Source organism: Gnatocerus cornutus, chromosome 9 (genome assembly GCF_029298725.1).
Source record: "Gnatocerus cornutus isolate USDA-ARS CGAHR chromosome 9, icGnaCorn1.1, whole genome shotgun sequence".
NCBI classification, from domain to species: Eukaryota; Metazoa; Arthropoda; class Insecta; order Coleoptera; family Tenebrionidae; genus Gnatocerus; species Gnatocerus cornutus.
This window is the reverse complement of record NC_142241.1, coordinates 7718891-7741993: the sequence shown is the minus strand read 5'-3', so window position 1 is coordinate 7741993 and position 23103 is coordinate 7718891. Positions and strand designations below refer to the sequence as shown.

General features: G+C 35.4%; 1 protein-coding gene across 1 annotated transcript; it reads left to right on the top strand.

The window, feature by feature from the left end:
- Positions 1-836: 836 nt before the first annotated feature.
- Positions 837-22715, top strand: snu (ABC-type transporter snustorr). Its single transcript, XM_088046808.1, has 8 exons — positions 837-1193; positions 19653-19874; positions 19926-20442; positions 20539-20832; positions 20882-21413; positions 21466-21652; positions 21703-21791; positions 21839-22715. The coding sequence occupies exons 1-8, from the start codon at positions 1111-1113 to the stop codon at positions 22315-22317; spliced, it is 2403 nt and encodes an 800-aa protein (XP_087902934.1). The 5' UTR covers positions 837-1110; the 3' UTR covers positions 22318-22715.
- Positions 22716-23103: the final 388 nt, after the last annotated feature.

The following is a 23103-nucleotide window of genomic DNA, read 5'->3' as shown; positions in this document are numbered from 1 at the left end:
TAGAATTTATTAATTAGAAGAAAACGCCAATCCCAAAAAATGTATAATATAGAGAAATACTGCAAGGATAAGAAATTGTAAACACATGAAATGGGATAAAAATGAACATGACGTCTGAAAATGAAAACACACCCAAACTAAGAACGGAAGAGCAAAGAAGAAAGAACAGAATAAACGCAACGTCAAGAAGAAGGCTAACTAATGAGAAAAGTCTTAGACAGCGAAGATTATGTTGTTGTCGCTGACTTCTGATAAATATTAAATAACTTACGCGGTTGAATTTTTTAACTTATCAAAGACGATCCACCGCTATTGATTTCATTTGGTGCGTCTCTTACTTACTAGTGCGTTAAAATCTTCGACTTTTTTAAGTTAATTGGATTACGTCTCTGGTTTCACTTTTGTTGAATATAGGTCATCTTCTCTTTATCATTTCACTGTTATAGCAGTTGAGGAATCGATAATTTAGAGCACCGCTCCAAGTATGTCAAGTGATGCTAGTAGACGCTCGTAAAAAGGTTGGTACTTGTGCTAATAAACTGTTCAAATTAGATGCTTTCACCTTAAGATATCTTCTTAATTTTCCGACCTTCGTCATCTGAAACCACCAGGTGCTTGTTAAAATAGTTTCGCTTGATTACCGGGTGATGACGAGGTCAAGATTTCATCATACGATTTTATATAACCGCGCAATAATTTTCATCGAAATCTCGGGATTCAACATTTCGCGTTATATGAGCACATGTCGGCGTCTTTTAGTAGAAACCAAAAGTGTTTCCCTCTCTCCGGTAGCAACTTTCATTTATGTCCGAAGAATGGTCTGCAGTTCGTTGCACGCAACGTCTTAGCACCAATAATACGATAGAAAGGCATCTTGTTCACTTTCTATCGCATCAGTCGAAAGCCCGCTGTTGTCGAAGAAACCACTAAAATCGGTGGTAATATCGACAAGAGGGTGCGTCAACCCCTCGCGACATTAAACATTCACAACGATTGACAAGTGACGTCGTTAGTCGTTGTCTTACAGTTTTAGACATTTCGAGCCAGTTCTTCAACATGCTGTGACTTAGAAGGTTCTAGTTTCGGAGTGTTTGCGAAAATTTTGTCAACATGTCGGTAACACCGGAAAATCCTAATTCCGCCAAGAGTGAGAAAGTTAAGAGGATGTTCAGTTGGAGCAGCAATGCCTTAAGGTGAGTTCGTTATGAACAGGTTGTTGCATCACAAGGTCGAATTTGGCAATGAAATTAGTAAGTAAGAACCAAGAAAACAAATTGTTATGGGACCTTCTTGGGACTTGTCGTCGTCAAAAAGGGAAATCAGTGATGGGCACTCACAGAGACACTCAATGTACTTAATTAAAATGTATATTCGACAAAAATACGTTTACAGGGTAACCGCAACGTACGATGGTAAAAACGGAATTGAATTATAACAGGGTGGTGGTGGTTTTATATGAGTTCTAACAGATAAAAATGGGTTAAAGACCAAATGTCTAATGGGGGTCGCATCCGGATCAAAGATCAAATACATAATTTCTATTAGAAATACAAATTAAGAATATCTACCCGGATCAAAGGGCAGACGTCTATATTAGGGTAGTATCAGGAGCAAAGGTTAAGCTTAGTTATCAGAGATAAACCTACCACCCACTATACTTTAAGTAATATGAATAAAAATTAATTACAAATACATGAAATATTATTAGTGATTATAACACTCTTCCTCCCTAAGAGTTTTGATATACCTACAAAATTTACAATTTAGATAAACTACTATTTCTTGATCGCAAATTATAAGGATTACTAATAACAGGAGTTTGTTCATTGTTTTCTTCCATTGGAACCGCTGGACTTGTAGTTGTTTCGAAACGTTCTCCAGTGTGGACAGACAGTGCAATGGAGTCACGTCTATTTCGAGGTACCCAAAAGTTGGACAGAAGTTTTCCAGAACATTTCTTTGGGAGAAACCGTCCGACACAAGGAATCCAGGTGCAATCGCAGCAGTATCTCGATATGCAGCAGCAGATAGAGAATATGACAACGAGAACGAAAACCACTGCGATCGAGAATCCGAAAAAGTTGAAATAATGATGATTGCCAAAGGAGTTGTTCATCTCGGTTTCCAGGACGTCGTCGAACTTTTGAAGTTTGAGGTTCGCATGCCGAAGTTCGTCCAAATTATTGCTGTCGATGTGAATAGGATCCATTTGCGAAGCTACCAAAATCTTCTGATTTTCTACACAGCAATCGTCGGAATTGATGTCGACATGTGGAATGTAGTTCGTGAAGTTGTGGGAAATATTGGATGAAGCAACCAAGTTTGTAGTCATCGTGTAGCAGTGACAGTGAGGTGCCAATTCCAAAATTCCAACATCTTTGAACGTAATTTCGATGGCGTTTTCGAAATCAGAGTCGCATGAGATCGTAGCTGGTGTTGCATGGCTCATAGCATATAACCATTGATTACTGGATAATTGATGCCAAACTTCGATGTTTGCTTTGATGGTTCTTGTCATACAATCTTCAGGTATGGACTGGACATCTTCAACTCTAAGTTTCACTTCGCAGATTGGTTGTTGTGACGTTAGACGTATGACAGGTCTTGGACAAAGATATTCGGAATTCAGCAGTTCCAAGCATACAGAGAGATCTTCCAACTGTCCGTAGTGCGTCCTTGTAATGCTCATCATTAGGAAGGAAAAACTAGGATTGATATAGGAATAGACAGTCGAATGATTTGATGGTGAAGGGAGAGGAATTAATTTATATAAAAAGTATCTAATGTTATCTATTAAAGGAATTCTGATAACATAAATTAGAACATCATTATCATAAATTACTGAAATTTTACTTAATGCAAAATAATTGTGAATTTTAAATTCTTGATCTAGAGGAATTGGAAGTTGAGTATTCGATTTAAGTTTGATGTTACTTAGTTCATTCTTAAAATCGGTCGGAGTGACAATGAATGGATGTAGAATATTTTGCTTTGCAAATAATATTGAAGATATTATTGTGTCGCATTCTTCATTTAGCTCGACAATTAGTTCTTCCAATAAAGTTAGATGATTAAGAACAGCTTGAGCTGATACGATATTGTTAATATTTTCCGATACTGATGTTCCAACTGATCCAAAATATGGTCTATATTTGGAATTGGAAAGGAATCGCCTACTGTGAAATTATTAAGTTGACGATAATCTGTTACAATGCGCCATTTACGTTTACCTGAAGTGTCTGTTCTAGTTTTAGGCACAACCCAAAGTGGGCTGTTGTATGGACTCTTTGATGGTCTGATTATATTGTCTTTTAGCATTTGATTTATCTGATTTTCAACTTCGATTTCGTGAACTTTTGGATAACGATAGATTTTGGATGAAATCGGTTTTACATTTGTTGTTATTATTTCGTGTTGAACCGTTTCCGTATGTGTTAAATTATCACCCGGAAGATAAAAGATATCGTCATATGATTTACAGAGATCCATGAGTGTAAATTTCTCTTCTGGATTTAAATGTTCCAATCGTAAATTGGTTTGTAATAGATCCGATCTATTTTTTAAATTTTGGCTTTTGTTTACAGAGTCTTTGTTTATCGTGAAACATGCATGACTGTCGAATTCCTCTAATACTAAGTCGATTTTCTCGATTTTGATTATTTTATTAGAAGAATTAAGAATTGTGGTTAATGCTTTTCCGTTTTCATTAACTTTCAGAATTGCCTTAGCAAGATAGACATCGTCAAGAATTTTGATTTCAGGAGTTAGACCTTCTGAAATATTTTTATTTAGAATGTTAGCTTCAACTATTGTCTCAGAACGAGGTGGAAGATAATAGCAGTTATTGTTGACAACATTTGAATTAAAACTGAGTTTTAAAGGAAATGGCAGATCTTTAAGTTTTAATTCAGATTTTTCGTAATTGATTTCGGCTTTTTGTTGAGTTAGTAGAAAATCGTTGCCAATTAAACCGTCGAATGGAATATTCGTATTGTCTTTAACAATGTAAAATTTAATCGTTATCTTGTGATTAAAGAAATTTAAATCTAAAGATACGCTACCGACTGTGTCAACTAAACCGTTTGCACTCAAACCGTTCAGCGAAACTTTATCTTGAGGATTATAAAAAACACCTTTTAGTTTTCGTAATTTATCCACTTTAATTAGACTTACACTTGCCCCTGTGTCTACAAGAAATTTGAAATCCAAATTCTGGTGATTAACCGATAAATAACAGGCACTATCATTATGAGATAAAAAGACGTTTTCTATTTTTAGTTTATGATTATTGGGGTTCTCGACTCGATTATTTTTAGACTCATGATGATTATTATTATTATTAATAATGCATTTACAAACATTTAGATTTTCGTTTTGACTTCTTGCCGATTTAAGATTTAGAGTAAGTCCACAGGTACGGCAGTTACCTGGGACTGTACGGAGTTTAAATGTACATCGGCTTGGGAAGTTGTAGTTTGATTTTGTCGTTTTTTGTTATTGTTATATTCGCGTTTTCGACATTCGTGAATCAAATGTCCAGATTTTTTGCAATAATTACATGTTTTATTTTGATTTGAATTTTGATTGCTCGCGCTGGATGCGTTTTGATTATTGAAATTCACGTTATTATCGTTGCCTTTTTTTCTCGTTCGACAATCTTTAAGTAAATGACCAGGTTTTTTGCAGAAGTTACAAATTTTTACAGAGTTAAAATTGTTAATTTTTCGAACTTGCAAATGTTTTTCTTCTAATAAAGCTTCCGAAAGTGCAGATGCTAATGTAGATGGTTTACTACGACGAAGAGCTGTAGAAATTTCGTCTGATGAATGAAGAATGAATCGTTGTAAAGCCATCTCGCGAATTGAATCTAATCTACCTTGTAAATTTATATCACCTCTATGTTTAAGAGAAATTGCATTTAAAACACGAGTTCGAATCTGGTCTAACCTAGTGTGAAATGAATGTACTGATTCCGTTCTGTTTTGTCTAATATTATTTAAATCTTCAAGCAACTGAGTTAAGTCTCTATTATCAGAAAAAGCTTCGGTTAAAACATTTTTTAAGTCATCCCAATTAGTAAATTCTTTTTCCTGAATTTGAGCTCTAGCTGATCCCTTTAGTTTTGACACAATATAAACAAGCATTAAACTTTTTTGTGTACCTTCACACAACTTATAAGCGTTCTCACAGTTTTGAAGAAACTCATAAAAATCTCGTCGATCTCCCGAAAATGAATCAGGTATTAAAGACCTTATATCAGAGAAATTATGGACTGGAGTTGCTGGAGTTGTTGGAGTTTCAGGCATGATTATAACAAGCAATAACAAGTAGCACAAAAAACAGCAAGAAAAATAAATCTCTGCTTACCGCGAAAGAATCCTGCGTTTTCTTTGGAATGTTGATCCCGATGGTTTCAATCTTCCAATGCTCCCAATCGAATGCTTCTAATCTTCCAATTAAATGTTCCCAATCCCACTTCTGACACCAATTTTTTTGTTATGGGACCTTCTTGGGACTTGTCGTCGTCAAAAAGGGAAATCAGTGATGGGCACTCACAGAGACACTCAATGTACTTAATTAAAATGTATATTCGACAAAAATACGTTTACAGGGTAACCGCAACGTACGATGGTAAAAACGGAATTGAAGTATAACAGGGTGGTGGTGGTTTTATATGAGTTCTAACAGATAAAAATGGGTTAAAGACCAAATGTCTAATGGGGGTCGCATCCGGATCAAAGATCAAATACATAATTTCTATTAGAAATACAAATTAAGAATATCTACCCGGATCAAAGGGCAGACGTCTATATTAGGGTAGTATCAGGAGCAAAGGTTAAGCTTAGTTATCAGAGATAAACCTACCACCCACTATACTTTAAGTAATATGAATAAAAATTAATTACAAATACATGAAATATTATTAGTGATTATAACAAAATACTGAAAGCTGAAATGTGAAAGTTTCCTTTTCATAAACATTTGTGGCGTTGTATAAGCAAAAAAGGCCCACAAGGAGAGCCTTGCGGCTGTTAGACTTTGACCACGACGCAAGCATTCTAGTCATTTACTAAGTGCTACAACATAATTATTATGCAAAACTCAACTCTTTGGATTGAAAAAAGTGTTACTTAATTGAAAAGAAAACGAAAGCTAACCTAAGTCTCCAACTAATTTTTGTTAATTAGAAGAAACCCAGCGCTGTTAAAAGCACGTATGCACGCCTATGAGAAACTGGAAATAGATAATGAAAGCAGTGATGGTAAACAAGTGTAATTATAAATAAAATATGAAATAACTGAACGAGTTTTAGTGTGAAATAAAAATTAATGAGAAGAAAGTTTGGTGAGGTAAAATGTCTGGAATAAAACGCGCGTTATGTAAAAATCCACACTTGATACAGTCCAGAAGATGAACTGACAAATATTAAATTTCGCGAAGTCAACAAAACTTTCTATTTAATTCTCGCATGATACCTCAATGTCGTTTACAGCCTCCATAACTTAATTTGATACAAAGTTTCCGCGTTTTTTTTCCTTTAATGAAATAAAACCCGTTTCACTATTTATGCAAACAAATTAGGTAAATGTTTTGACGATCAACAGTGTTGCCATCATTCCAAAGATTTTATTTTACTGCATTTATTTTATTCTTAACAACAAAAGTGGATCGTGCTCACAATCTTCAAGGTGACGACGAGGATTCGTAATGACATTTACATCTCTTCCTAAAAATTGTAAAGACCTGTTATATTGATTTACAAAGTGATAAGTCATCTCTAAACATTATTTAATATGTGAACTACATGAAGACATGTGTAGATAATGCAATACTAGATTTCACTATTACACAATTTGGACATACATATTTTGTCGGAATTATTGACCAATTGTGCAATGAATATTTATTTGTTAGTTTTAAGAGGAAAACAGTGAGCATTGCTACTTTTGGCTTGCAGATTAATTACGCAAAATTACAAACTTTAGAAGAAGAAAATTTTTGAATATTTAATAATGCAATGAAGTAAATGAAGAAACGGAGAAGAAAAGTTCATGATCATTATGAAGGTACAGTACAACCTCGATTATCCGTGCTTCTCAGGACCGGAGCCTGCAAGGATAATCGAAAAACACGGATAATGGAGTTGTTAAATAAACAACAAAATTATTTAGAATTTTTTCTATTCAAAATATACAGGTGTTCGAAAACTCGCGCACCACCGTGAAACTGAATCATCGGACCACGCCATAGATCACCGGAAAATGTTAAAAAAAAACTAGTCTTCAATTTTTCGAGATATGATGGATTAAAGAGCCGAAGTTTGATGCGAAAATTAACGATTTCTGTGCAATAATTTTAGGTTCAGATGAATTTGTTACCTAAAGGACATTTTGCCCAAAGGCATGGTGCAAAGAAAATCGGAAAAATCTTGTAAGAAATACCTAATAACTGAAAACAAGATCGCATCGTTCACGTGAAACCATAATAACATCACTCGTTCATGAGCTGACCAACAATACAACAGCAACGTTACTATGGCTCTGAATACTGGAAATTTAAATTATGGGAGGTACAGTTCTGGCAATGTTGCCATTTTCCTAATTTTCTTTTGCTCCTCCTGCGAAAACAGAGAGTAAAAAAATCTGGTACTTTCATTTATTTCTTACCTGGTTCCAAAATTTTATCTCCCACTTAAATTTTCAGTTTTTTCATTAAAAAGGTTTTCATTGCAAAACAAGTTAATTCAAGGATTTTTGTTTTGTTTGCGAACACTCCTATTCAAAGACCAAAATTTTAACTCAAAATTTTGTTTTTCACTCTTTACACTGACTGAAATCTCATTAAAATACACCAACTGTAATTCGTGAAATTCCAAATTTTAAGTTTTCTAACATTGGAAACAAAAGTTGTTGGTCTTTGATTTATGTGTTTTTTGTAACGCACGGATAATCGAACGAACACCGGATAATCGAGGTTCTACTGTATATGATATAAATGAGAACAAAAGAAAGAACTGTTTCAGAGAAGGTATTTGTAATCAAAATAAAAAAATAAACATAAAAATTAAGATCGACAAAGAAAAACATTTCAACAACTTCAACTGTTGTTTTGAAAATCGAAAATGAGAACATTGGAAAAGACATCAACGAGTCATTAGGCAATGAGCGAGAAAACGAACTACAGAGAATCATATAAAAAAGAGCAAGAGCTCCCTAAAGATGTTAACCTCGTGTGTGCTTGGACTTTACGACGGAAAATTTTCTTCGTTGACCATGAGAAGACAAAAAGTTGTGTCAAAAATAAAATATATCATCATAACTTGAATGCCACCGGCATTGTACGTTCAAGGGTTACATCACCTACTTCCATCAAATAGTTATTCTTTATTCGTTCAAGCAAGGTAAACCTAGTAAAACTAAACCGCACGAAATACACCTATGCACATAAATTTCCTACGTTTTATGTAAATGATGTCTTCTATCACATAATACAAAAGTCTACTAAACAAGCTCCACCTCAAGGTTGACAACTGCCACTTTTTTTTTATCCAATAACAATTTTTTTATCGGAGCTCACACTATCATAATGTACCTTACATTAACAATCCTACACGTATCACCAACATTCTCAAATTTGCTAATGGCTCTACTACCCGTTATTAATTCTAATTAGATTGCAAAACGTCGAAAAACCTTGCAAGGTGTTCCACTTCCATGAAAATCGTTACAAAATTTTCAAGTGAAGCGTCTCCTAGGGTAATGGGGTGCGCCTGGTGTACGATTTCGTCACGTCCTTATGTAAAAGGAGCGTTTAAATGTCACATAATATCTGGTACGCAGTTGTACAGTGCGGATTTCCTCACGGTGGCAATAGCTTTCATGTGTATAGGATGTGCCCAAGGCACTGGAGAAAGTAATTCTGTTTCCTGATCAAACTGGGCTTACATAACTTAACCCACTTTGAGCGATCCTGCACAACATGAAGTGGCTCTTAACACGAGCGACAGATCACTTTTTTCTTTAATGACTTGTTATTGTTTTAATTTTACGCAACAATGAGGTTTTGTTCTGATGCGTTTTATTTAAATCAACTAAGTAAAAGTAATAAAATTAGTCACTGGTTTGCTTGCACAATGTAATTTATCAGAAAAGCCGAGTCATTCAAGAGTGAGAAGTGTTGTGTAGAAACTAGAACTGGAACATTCAAGCACATATTTTACCATTTTTTTGAACGGAAAGTACAAAGTCTACGTGAAGTCACATTTATTGGCGAAGATTGTAGAAGTTTTGGGAAAACCTGAGCAATCTGAATGGCGGTTTTACACTCGTTTCATCTTTCACTTTCTCTCGACATCATCAAATTTTTGTCAATTTTCCATTTATGCTTAAGCACTGTATTATTATATCTCTCCTTGACGGTTTTTCCCATTGTAACAACTGGGTAAAAGAAACTATTATCTTCACCTGGTTCAACGTGCTTCGTCATGCTTTTCATTGCAGTTTCTACTCTTTACCTAGGAATTTTTTATTGGCACATTTAGGTATAGGATCCACCTTAAAATCCTAAAACCATCTAAAGAATCGAGGATTATTCCAAAAGAATCTCAGAAATGGCAAATCTTAAAAAACTGAATTTGAGAAAACTTAAAGAACTTTTCTTGTGTATAGAAAACCAAAAAATTCAAATGCCACAGATCCAAAGAGTCAACAGAACCTATCTAAAATTTTAAGACGATCTGAAGATGAAAAGGTCCCTTACTTCTCACTACTGACTTATTTTTCTCCCTTCCTTTTGTTTTTTCTCTTCCATCATTATTTTATTTCTTTTTCTTCCTCGTCAGCGTTCTCGTTCTTGTTCACTACCAACAATAACTTCTTTCTTTTCACTTCAACATCCAACACAATCGGACCTTGCGTACTGGGGAAACTCAGACCGCTTATATAGATTCTCCCCTCTTTCAAATCCTTCTAGCCTTCCAAGGTGTTTTTCTCGAACAGATTATTGGAATGCATTTAATAATATCCACGTCAGAAATATTCAAATAAAATAGATTAAATTCTTCGTGTGTGGGTGCTACAACCATAGTCATTAACCCTGGCGGTAAAATTATAATATTATCACAACATTATTTGTAAATAATGTAAAGGAACTTTAAATTTTATTAGCATGTGAAACAATGGAAAATACACCTTGATATGGGAACAAAACCAAATATAAACACAAATAAACACGCGACTGCAACTGTGTGCCAAAATTTAGTATAAGTGACTTAAGCTAAGTAGGCTTTAGAATTTCGAATTGAATTGGTAGTTCCGCCGCTTATCGAGTTTGATTGTTATGATTTGACAGATTTTAAATTCTAAAGCCCACTTATTTAAATCATACAGTAAACTACTGTCTAAGCGATTATTCGGCTCGTGATACAATCAGCCAAGTGAATAATGGCGATCATGAATATTTTAGTGCTCCTAATAATTTTATTTTTAGTAGTAGATATTTATTTATCAAACCGTGACAATAAAAGCGTTGACTAAGGAATATTTAAAATGTCATTTGCAGCGTTAATTTGACAGTTTAAGGTTGTACTCAAAATTTTCGGGGCTCCTCTTCTTGATCACAGATAAATAAATACTCCTAATTGATATTTATAATGTCTTTCTAAAAAGCGTGAAATTGTAAGATTAGTGGAAATAATATGTACTTAAAAACAACAATAACAAAATTGGATATTTTAGAATGCCACAGGTATGCAATCAAATTATTAATGTGAATTAGGAAGACATTATTATCATGTTGTCCTTGAAACCGGTTAAAGATAGCGATGTAAATAGGTTAGTTGTAAGATATTTGCAAAAAATTAAAATTACAATGGTTTGGTTAATCACAGTTTCAATGGATATTATATCATTTTGATTTATTAGCAAATAGTTGCTAATTTTACAGCCCTCGGGCAGTTTCTAGCACTGTAAACAAACTGATTTTCGTGCATGTTGGCAGCAGTGCTACTTCCCAGAACTGTCATGTCAACAATGACATAATTGCACACCAATCATCGTTCAACCGCAAACTGTCAAAATGGACAGGCGGAGCTAACAATTCATTTCAAATTCCAGAGCCTGCTTAATTACTCACACTCGCATTTTCTTACATAAATCTAGTAATTCGCCACATATGCGTACTTGCAAGTGATTGGCTCATGTGAAATTTCTTTTCCAATGATTGGTCGAGAGTTTAAATTATCAAGAGCCGACTTCAATAAAGCGTGAATTTAAAATTTATGGAAAATTATAATGAATAAGCGGTCATGATATACCTACTCCTACTCACAAAGTGAACTTATTTTAATTACATTATAGTAGGTGTGTAGTCACGTTTTTCGAACATATGCAATAATTTTACGTATTTTTTAATTAATATTTTGCTTTGCCACGAAAGACTTCGCACATTCGATAACCTGCATTGGGTTTTTCCAACATACTCGTTCTCACATCTTAATTAACCCGGAAATTGTAGTCGAAATATTTTCGAAACCTTGCTGATACGATTTTTGAGTCGTCATATTGTACATATTGCGCTCACCTGTCAACTTTTCTCAAAATTCTATGCGACACAAGTCATATTTTCTGCAGTTTTTTTCAATATTCTTCAGATCCGACCTTGATTGGCTTGAAATTATCGCAATTATCTTTTATTAAGTCAATTCTCTTTCAATTACGCAAACGCTCCAATCAAGAAAAATAAAATAATTCGTTTTCTTGCTTTGCTAACTCGAGCAAAGGTTAATTAAAAAATCTTGTCATTTCTTGCAATTTGTGATAATATCCACCAAGTGAACTAAGTACATTCTTATGTAAAGTGTCGAAATAGGTAAAATACAATACATCGCAATTTATTGTCACTTATTTTTATACAACCGACTTTTGCGTCACTAATAATAACCATTAAATGAGTTTTTCAAAGGAAGATTACTTTTTGTTGATAGAAGGAAGGTCACGTTTTAAGATGAGATACTATAATTACTTATTTGCTGGGTAAACTAATTAATTATTAAAAATGACGTTGTGTTCGTTTGAAGTCCAAAACGAGCAATTAGCGGGTGTAAAGAAGAAGGCCAACGACTGAGAAAATGTAAATTTCTATTGTGTTTTTTGCGGCAGAATGACGTCCGAATTTGCTGATTTGCTGTAATATTTCCATGGTCCTCGGGTTAAATTAAACAAATTTATGCTTATTATTGTTTATATCAAATTGCGGGACTAAATGTATATCTTTATTCATGACTGAATTAGAATAATGATTCAAAACAAACAATACTAATTGTACCTGTTCAAAATTTCACTGCCTGCCTTTTAACTCCAATTATAGTGCTTTTATACATTTAGTTTCTCAAAAAAGGAAACATGATGAATCGAAATAAGACCTAAAAAATTAGACGATTCCAAAAAATAATCAAAGGAATCAACGGGGGTTTCGGGTATTAAAAAAATTATTCCTGGCAGTGGTGTTGACATGTTATTAATTAGTTGTGCGTAATTACAAACCTGTAGAGAAAAAGAGACACATTTTAGACATTTTCATTTAAAGATCCACCCTTTTTCATAACAAAATGGAGAACGTAGGTGAAATCGCATTAACTATTTATTCATTGGCCCGCATTATCTTTATCAATGTGGTTTTTATAACAAAAAACACATCGAAACAACTCACTCGGTCGGAACTTTTCATTCATTGGATGAATTTCGAAGATAATTAAGTCATGCACAAAAAACAATCAATTCATTGGATATTCCTAACAAAAACGCACGAGAAGTCGAAATCTTTCCATTGGCTTCTGATAATTGAATAAGATTTTGTACTACTTAAACTGGAAATTCAGGCTAAAGCTTTATTATTTGATTTTTCGCTTACACAAGAAACCACAAAATGGTAATTTTAACGCCTTCTCTGTTATGAAAGTAAGCAATTAATGAAACGTTTTCTTGTGGATGTAATTAACTGTTTTATGAAAGAAATAACTTTTCAATTCCTATTCAAGAGCGGGATCAAGGGTAAAGTCCATTGTAGAATTCTTTGCATTGACAATTAGTATTACGTAGATATGCAGTTTGAAAAAATTCAACATTCCTAGTTTATTAAACTCTTGAGGTCAGTAAAGACGGCGAAAATAACGAAATTAGGTTTCAAAGAATACCAAAAAGACCAGCGATGGTCTGTAGAGAGTATTAACTTCAAGGTGAACAACACAGTTACGAGGTAATCACGAATTTGGTTCTCGCTGTAGCGTAAAGTACTATTGACCCATCAGTGCTGGAAATATTTTTCTTGAAATTATTACCAAGAATGAGTGACAATTTTTTTAAGTTTGTCGCTCGGAAATTCTAGAAAATTAAGGAAATTGTCGTCATTTACATTTCCAATTTTTTGTTGACGTCGTGTTCATAATACACATTTTCTGACTAATTGGTACAGGTCCGACAAGTTAAGATAATTAAATTCCAACTCAGAAAATGCAAAAATAGATTTTTATTAGGCGTCAATATAATGCCTAACGATAATGACGTTGCTGCCCGAATGCCATAAATAGGTCTAATCAGATTTTAATTACATGCTAATTATTGGCTTTCATTTAAGTATGTCAAATTAGATAATTAAACGTGTGGAAGAATGAAAATTAATCTACGCCGTTATTTATTTTTAGCGGGAATTACCTTCACTAGTTTGCTTGAAAATCTAAAACCTGTCGTGTCATTATTAAAAACGAAATGAATTCCTTAGGAATTTAATATTTTAACGCGTTGGCTATAGTTTTTTTTTTGAAGAAATCTTTCAGATTCCCCCGAAGACTTTCCAAAACATAGCAGTCATCTTTTGACGTCTATTCTGATGCTTTTTGGAAATTTTTCGGTATTCTATGATTCATAGGAATTCTGATTTGGTGTTGTGTTCATCTATTCGTTCTGTAGTAGCACCAAACTCTACCTATTCTAATTTCGTTCTAAACGAACGGATATAGTAGATGGCACGGCACAACAAACAAAATTTTAAAATCTGAAGGAAGGAAGAACAACATGTGTTAACTATCTTGTCACCTTACGGTACTATAAAAACCAATTAAACTTTGAATCATGCTTATACTAGAAATTTCTGATAAAAAAAGCAAATCACAAACAAATCAACATGTATTACCAACCTTGTTATCAGTTTTATGGTACTGTCATAAGTCATTAGATGTAGTTGTTGGTAAACAACATTGAAATATACAGAGGATTTAATTTTAAAGGCTACAGATACAAGTTTCATGATGGGTCTGGTATCAGCCAAATTTAAATTAGTTGCGAATTAGCATACAAAAGAATAGTTCCGTGTAAGGTGCTACCCGACTTTGGCTTCCTCGCAGAATTGGCGTCTCGAAAGTTTTACAACACAGGAAAGCAAAATTTTTTATGTATCTAAGGATGGTTTTTCTCCAAAACTCGTCGGAAAACTGTCGGAAAAAATAATATTTTGAAAGTATAGTCGTTGACCTTGAGATTAGCATGCCCTATTTGTTTTAAATCAGTTTGCACAAGAATTTTCGCATCGAAAATGAGTAATAAAATAGACTTGTTTTGTAATAAACAAATAGCAGTCCTGAGATGATATTTAAATAACACATAAGGTCATCCTGGTAAAGCGAATTCTCTAGAAACTGAGCTAATTTTTTTTTATTATAAAAGTCCAGCGCATATTTGTTTATTATTCGTTTTAGTGCCCGAGTTTTCATCAATTTTTTGCTCAGTTGTTCTCAAGAACTTTTACTTCAAATCCTTCATGTTTTCAATTTAAAATTAAATTTTTTCTTTTCAAATCATCGAGCTTACAATAAGTTTCTATTCTTAAATTTCCAAGCTCTCAAGTGCTCAGGTTTTTCGCTCGCCCATCTTTTTGATATATTTATCTCTTCCACATTCCACACACAAACTCTTAATAATTATTAATGCCCACGAATTTGGTGATAATATTTGCATAAAAAGGTTTGCCTTTGCAAATAAATCGTCTGTAATAAATTCACGCGCTTCACTGTTGACATGAGCGAAAACACAAGGTAAGCCGTCAAATTATTATTTCAAATTTGTTGTGAGGTTGTCTCAAATTTATGTTGCTCAAGTTTACATTGATTGATTCTTCGTTCCTGAAGTTTTCAGGTTCGAATTTTATCAAATTTTTAACTTCTTGGACTTTCGAGCAGCGTTCCAGATGAAAATTTCTAAACTTTTTAGGTTCTTCTCTCATCTTTTGAGATTCTCAGGTAATTCACTTCGGAACGCTTTGAAAGTTATTCAACTTTTCATTTTATCAGTTGCTATATTATTATAATTAGATTCTTCAGAGCTAACGAGAGTTTTTTTCGACAGTCTTGCCTGTACGGGTCAAGTATTTTTAGCAACGCTCAAAGCGTTGACCACAAATTCACCTCCACTTCATGGAAAACTGCTCACTTTCGCTTTCAAGAAGACATTTTCTCGCACGAAATTGGATTCATTGGGTTTTGCGTGAGTCACAAAAATATCAAACCCTGGAGGACAATTCCTGTCGCAATGTCTTTCACGCATCAGAATGATCGATAAACTTTTCAAATTAAGAAACAATGTACCTGACGTGACACCGTACCATCAATTTCATCATATTTTCATGCACAACCTTTCAGATTGGGCAAGAAGAACAAATTCACCTCCAAACAGCGCGCAAAAAACTGGCTTTTTTCATTTTTTCTCCATGATCTCTGACGTCAAATTTCATAAAAACTCATTGACCACCAAACGGGACCCATGACGCACGCATCATTATCAACAAACCCATTGAAAGAATTCGGTGGCTAGCAATTAACAAGCGTCCAAGACTATTGCAAAAAAGTAGAGGGGCAAGTCGCGACTGCTATCGTTTAGACTTCAACGGTCAGTCCGGCGACCAACCTATTCACCGTCTCACGCGTTCCGGAGTTATACCAACCGGATTTTTCCGGGCGTCATTTGCTTATAATGCATGTAAGTTTCGAAACGTCGCGCGGTGAAGAAACTGCTGTGTAATCTAAACTCTTAAGAAATTTTATCGAATTATATAACAAAACGTGTGTGGTGGCGAAGACAGTGTTGGATTTGGGAAAAATGTGTTTTGAGTGAAAGTCGAAGAGGCGAATTTTAGTGAAATTATGTTGATAACGTGAGTACAACCCTTACGACCTTGTCTAATCCAAGAAAATATCAAGCTCAGGTTTATTATAATTATATCTGACATTGAATTTTAATTTTGGAAAGACTTGCGTCAATGGTTTAATTGCAAAGCGAATCAAGGCAAAATTTGGGTACATTCATCCTTGCCGGGTTCTGGTAATCCCAGGAAATTTCTTGGAGCGATCTCCCCAAAAATCCGAGTGATTGGAACAGAAATATTCCTCTCATTATAATGTTTGATGAATCACTTTATTAATGCAAATCGCTCTACGCTTGCAAGCTATTAGAGCAAGGTCTTTCCGTTTCTTTTCCATTCCATTTCTAGACAAAGACCGGAGAATTTGGACTGTAATCAGATTATTATATCAATTCGAAACACGAGTTTCCGGGAAATTCATTAATCTTGTAGAAACCGGAGCTCATTTGTAGAAATAACATACGATTATGCCCAATGTTACATAAACGTTTCGTGATATATTATTATATTTGACCGACATTTTTATTTTGTGTGACACTCGAAGTTGCGTATACAATTTTTACGTTGCCAAACAGCTTTCTAATGATAACTAATTAGAAATTAAAAAAGCTTCAATAGGTGAGAGAGCACGCTGAGTATTTTTGTTTACAGACAGTTTATGGCTCTGTAAAACACCAATAAGTGTTATTTATGTCTACCAAGATGGGCACCAGTCATTGTTTGTCATAAATTTATATTACTTCGTACTTGTGGAATATAAAGTGCTCTTAAGCAAAGCCCAATTTGCGCGACCAGAAGGTGAACTGTTGCGTTGTTATTTTTAGTTTAGTATTACAAGTAATTGCACATTGACTCATCGGGGCGAACTCAAGTTTATTAAATGAAGGAAAAAGCTAGAATTTTATATTTGTCTTAATAAAACTCAACAAGTATTCACTGCATAATGGAAAGAAAAAGAAGATTCTAGATCTAACTATGTAGCCTCATTGTCCTGTTGAACAAAATTTACGTTATATTCTCATGAAAAATTCAAGCCGGAAAAGTTTACAAAGAAACAGTGAACCACATAGATAAAACAGGCAAGATTGAAATTTTACCACAGATTTTTTTTGTAAATTTTTAATTAGTCCCACTGAGCTTTTGCTAGGGTTGATCAATAGTGACACATCCGTTTTTCAGTGTTACATTGAAACAAACATATTGGACAAATTTTATGATAGGCTATCTAAATTTGCGTAAATGATATCTGAAGGACCTTTCGGTACTAATTTGTGCGCGTGATGTCTTTATGTGATTTTTATCGATGTCAAAATGTTAAAGTCTGACGTTGTTTTTTGATTTATTTTTGTATTGTTGGCGACATCGTTGATTTATGCAGAGTTTACTACAAATTTTATTCAAATTATGGTTCTAAAACTTTTACAATTTTCCAGGGTCTGGTTCTATAAATCTCCGATCCTAACTTGTATTTTCTGAGAGCACTCTAGTTTCATTTTATTTTGACAAATTTCCCGATTACTGATTTTTTTCGAATTTTTTACCTCAGTAAAACTAAGAACAAAGGGAAATTAACGAGATAATAACTAATCAAAATATCATGATCATGATGAAGTTATAAAAATTGCGATGGGTACTAAAAACTGTTAATGAAGAAACACCGGTTTTAATGCTACCTAATTGAAATTAATTTTAATGTCTTTTTCTTGTTCAACTGATTAAAACTCTGTTTGTTTTAATTTCACTTCAGTTACTGGAAAATATAACATTAGAATTTCTTTATTATTACTTTTTAGTTTAGCGATTATTTTATCGTCTTATTGAAAAGATTTTTAATTATATTCAAAATTATAAATGGCCAAATTAAATATTCGAGTCTTCAAAGTTTTTAGTAACGAAATTAAGCAGCCCCTGTTTTATTCCACATGTTGGTACCACTGCTTAAGCTCACTTAACTGAACTTAACTTGACTTAGATAAGGCTGCCAACCCATTTCAAATTCCGACCCCGTTTTTTGTCCACCAAACACGAGACGAAATTATTTCATAATCATGTCACGAACTTGTTTCTGGAAAACTCATTTAATTGCATCCTTTCACGTAATTTTCACTATCTAGCTTAGCGCGTTCACTCTCACTATTCTTGTTAGGAAATAATTTACATTTAATAATTTTAAAACAACTAGAATCAGGTTAAAACAGAATTACGTGACGAAATTCGTAAATTTATTAAATCCTTACGCTTCATTGCCTACGCTTATATGTATTCTCGTGTTCGTAAGGAATATAATTTCACTCGATTTCCTGCACAAACAAAATAAAATTGTTGTCCTCTAAGTTTAAAAACTTCAGCAAGGTTTCGAAATTAATTGAGTTCCTGTTTTGTTACAATAATAAGTAAACATCAACACAGAACTGGTAGTTCCATATTGGAGTAAACGAATTGGTACCCCTGCTTAGCCTCAACCACGCAGTGTTACCAACTGATTAAAAATTCCAGAGGCCGTTTTTACATTTACCACTAATTAACTAGACGAGTTCTTGAGTTAGTAAACAGGTTTGTCTTCCTTCAGAGGGGCGTAGCGTCTGGTCGAGTTCTTCGTCCTTTCCTCGTTTTCCAAGCACCACTTTGTCTCTGAAAACATGTCAAGGAAGTGAAGTGTTGTTTTCATTACGCAAACAAGTCTTCACTGGTAAGACGAAGGAAATTTACAAGTCCATACTTTGTCACACTAATAACAATTATTGTAATGATGTAATTATGAAATAAACACTTTTGTTGTTATTAACAATTCGTTTCGTTAATCGGTTTTCGTATTGTTACGTCGGCGCGATAATTGTTTTTTTGTTGGTATCCTTGGAAAATTGCATTTTGACGTTTAGACTCGTGGGTATTGTCGTAGAAGCACTTAATTTTATCATTACTATTCCCTTTGTCACGGCAATTTGAATGAAATTACTCAGAACTAAACTTCCCAATTTAGCGGCGAGCTTAATTTGGCCGTTTATTTGCATAATTAAGCAGATTGGCGGACATTTATTCTAATTATTCCGTTTGTCTTCTGGTTGCATTCTTCGATAGTGCTGATGGATGCAATTGTTTAAACTTTCTAACAGTAGGTTGCTAAATAAAGACGACTTCAAGGTTAAATTCCGTATGCTTTGAGAATAATACGCAAAGTTACACTAACTTCTTGCTTAACACGCGCTCTTGGAATATCAACGCAGCTTGAAGGACCCCGAATTTTGACATTTAAACCCATTAGATTACCAATCAAACCCATAATTTACATACTGGACTGATAATGCGAAATGCGTGGTTACCTAAGCACTCTTCCTTTCAATTGCAGAACAATGCGCTCGAGATCTAGGCCAAAAAGTGACCCACTTAATTTCGCTTTCGTTACGCGTCTTCATATACAGGTGTTCCAAAACTGAACTGCCATCCTCATGCATTTTGTTTTTCAGTGAAGGATCCGCGATGGGCGAACGAGTAGAGCCCGTAGTTCCAGGCCCGGATTTAGTCGGAGTCAACGTCGAGCGGCCACCCCTTGTCCACCAACAGTCCACTGTCTGGAGCAAAAGACAACAGGCTGTTTGCGTCCGGCACGCCTTCAAGCATTATGGATCGAAGAAGAATCCCAACCATGTCCTCAGTAATCTTAACATGACCGTCGCCAAGGGCACCATGTAAGTCACTGTTAACTCATATTCATAACCAGTCCTTACGCTCAACTTTAGATACGGCCTCTTGGGGGCGTCGGGCTGCGGGAAAACCACCCTCCTCTCCTGCATCGTAGGTCGAAGACGACTCAACACCGGCGAAATATGGGTCCTCGGAGGAAAACCGGGAACAAAGGGATCAGGGGTTCCTGGAAAACGAGTCGGGTATATGCCCCAGGAGATAGCGTTGTACGGGGAGTTCTCTATTAAAGAAACCATGATGTACTTCGGGTGGATTTTTGGGATGGAGTCGTCGGAGATCAATGAAAGGTTGCAGTTTTTACTTAACTTCTTGGATTTGCCGAGTCAAAATCGGTTAGTTAAGAATCTGAGTGGAGGACAACAAAGGAGGGTGTCTTTCGCAGTGGCTTTAATGCACGATCCGGAGTTGTTGATTCTGGATGAACCAACTGTGGGGGTTGATCCGTTGTTGCGGCAGAGTATCTGGAGACATTTGGTGGAGATTACTAAGGATGGGAACAAGACTGTTATCATCACGACACATTATATTGAAGAGGCTCGACAGGCACATACTGTAAGTTTTTATATTGTTTGAGATCTTTGTAAGATTTAAGAAAAATTGCTTAAATGAAGAAAAATGAAAGAAAGTGCAGTAAAAACTCTTTTTCAGATCGGTCTGATGAGAAGCGGCAAGTTCCTAGCCGAAGAATCCCCGCACGTGTTATTATCAATGTACAATTGCCAATCCCTCGAAGAAGTCTTCTTGAAGCTCTCGAGAAAGCAAGGACAAGTGGGCCAACCCAATCAAACCGATGCCAATATTAGCAACAATATTAGTTTAGCGACCCTGAACTGGGGGAAAAAAGATTCAATATCAGTTACTGAAGAAAGTGGCGTAGTCGGTTTAAACTTTCACCAAAGCAAAGAGATACTTATAGCGGATGGAACCAACGGACACATCGACGTAAGTTTGTACTGATGGTAATCTCCAAGTACTAATCGTTCTCTTCCAGCTTGGCAAACCTTCGTCGTCAAAGAGCGGAATAACAGAGAGCTGCGATGATTGTACAAACTGTTCTGACTGGACTTCCTGGGGGAAGATGAAAGCACTTCTTCAGAAAAATTTCTTAAAAATGTGGCGGAATGTCGGAGTGATGTTATTCATCTTTGCACTGCCGGTCATGCAAGTGATATTGTTTTGCTTGGCGATAGGTCGGGACCCTACTGGATTAAAACTGGCGATAGTTAACCACGAAAAGAACTTTACAAACCAGTCATACCAAGAATGTTCCTTTGATTTTGGTTGCAAGTTTTCTTACCTTAGTTGTCGATATTTGAACAATTTGAAAAATTCAACGATAGTGAAAGATTACTACCCGACGGAAGAAGCAGCCATTGAAGCAGTAGAGTTGGGCAACGCCTGGGGGGCTCTTTACTTCACTGAGAACTTCACAGACGCGCTCGTGGCTAGGATGGCTTTAGGGAAAGACGCGGACGAAGAAACCTTGGATCAAAGTGAAATCAGAGTTTGGCTAGACATGTCGAGTAAGTTATCCACAGAGTTCCCACGGGAGAAACTCACGATGTTCTTGTATAGATCAGCAAATTGGTATTATCCTGCAACGAGACTTACAACTGTCGTATCAAGACTTCGCCAAGGATCTTTTAGGAGCGTGCGATCAAAATCCGGATCTGGCAGAAATTCCGATTTCATTCAAAGAACCGATTTACGGCTCCAATAAGCCGTCCTTCACCGACTTCGTCGCACCGGGTGTCATCTTGACGTAAGTTGAGTTACTCTTTGAAAGCCTTCTTAAGAGTTTTCGTCTTTTAGGATTGTGTTCTTCTTGGCCGTCGCGCTGACCTCCTCCGCTCTGATTATCGAACGCATGGAAGGTCTCCTGGACAGATCCTGGGTCGCTGGTAAGTCCTTGCGTGCGCTTCAGAACCCTCTCTCATTCTCTTTGCAGGTGTTTCTCCCGGAGAAATCCTCTTCAGCCACGTCATCACCCAGTTCGTCGTCATGTGCGGTCAGACAGCCCTCGTCCTCATGTTCATGATCCTCGTCTTCGGTGTGCAATGTAAAGGCGACATCGGTTGGGTTATCGTTCTGACAATCCTCCAAGGTCTTTGTGGAATGTGCTTTGGCTTCGTTATATCAGCGATTTGCGAACTGGAGCGTAACGCCATCCAGCTAGCTCTTGGTAGTTTTTACCCGACGTTGTTGCTGAGTGGTGTGATCTGGCCCATTGAGGGTATGCCCACCGCTCTGAGATACATTTCAACGTTTTTACCATTGACATTGGCCACCACTGCGTTGCGGTCGATGTTGACCAGAGGATGGTCGATTCTTGAACCGGCGGTTTACTACGGTTTTATAGCGACGGTTGTATGGATTGTTGCGTTCTTAGCGATAAGTTTCATCGTGCTCAAGTTTAAGAGAGGTTAGGAAAAGTGTGTGCCCATCAAGTATGTTATATTCTGTCAATATTTATTCGGTTCTTTTGGATACGCATTGTAGCAAAAATGAACTTCCGAAAAGTGGTAATAGTCATTTTTTATTATTTATGTAAAATAACTTGCCTCTTGTTTAACATAACTTCATTATGTTTTACGATAGATTAGGTTTTATATTCTTTTGTATTGTTTTTGTGAACAACTACTTGACTTAATCACAACTGGCTTTAACGTTTAACGAGCAGCGATAATTGAACGTTGTCGTTTTCTATTGAAAGCAGTAGAGATATTTTAGAAAATTTAATACAAAGTGCTCAATGTTAATTTTATCTTGTTAATAGATGGTATTGTGATGTATGATTGTTTAGTCATAATAAAAAATTATTACTATTTATGATGTCTAAATCCTGCAATTCCGAAAAATGCGAAGAATTTGTTAAGAACCCAAAGAGTGAGCGCAACTGATCTAAACACATTTACGGGATTTGATGAAGACGACAAATTTATTTAAAAATTTAATCTCGTTTATTTTTGGAACAAATAATTCAAGTTAAGCCAGGAATAGGCTGGAGAGTAACTCGCGACACTTTTCGCGCGGGTTCTTACTTACGTGTTTAAACTGTACAATAAATACTGCAAGTCTCTGTCGCGAGAGTGGTGAGTTCTGGTTTTTACAATTTTTCACAGACCCGTTTACACTGACAACAAGAAGACATCAGTATTTACTATTTTAGAGTCGTGGATAAACTGTTACTCACTCTACCAAATTGCAAAATTA

Bases quoted from the DNA above. Each gene is read 5' to 3' on its own strand.
- snu (XM_088046808.1), top strand. From the start codon at position 1,111: ATGTCGGTAACACCGGAAAATCCTAATTCCGCCAAGAGTGAGAAAGTT. The intron at 1,194-19,652 runs GTGAGTTCGTTA...TTTGTTTTTCAG, and splicing joins TGGAGCAGCAATGCCTTAAG to TGAAGGATCCGCGATGGGCG. The intron at 21,414-21,465 runs GTAAGTTATCCA...GTTCTTGTATAG, and splicing joins AGTTTGGCTAGACATGTCGA to ATCAGCAAATTGGTATTATC.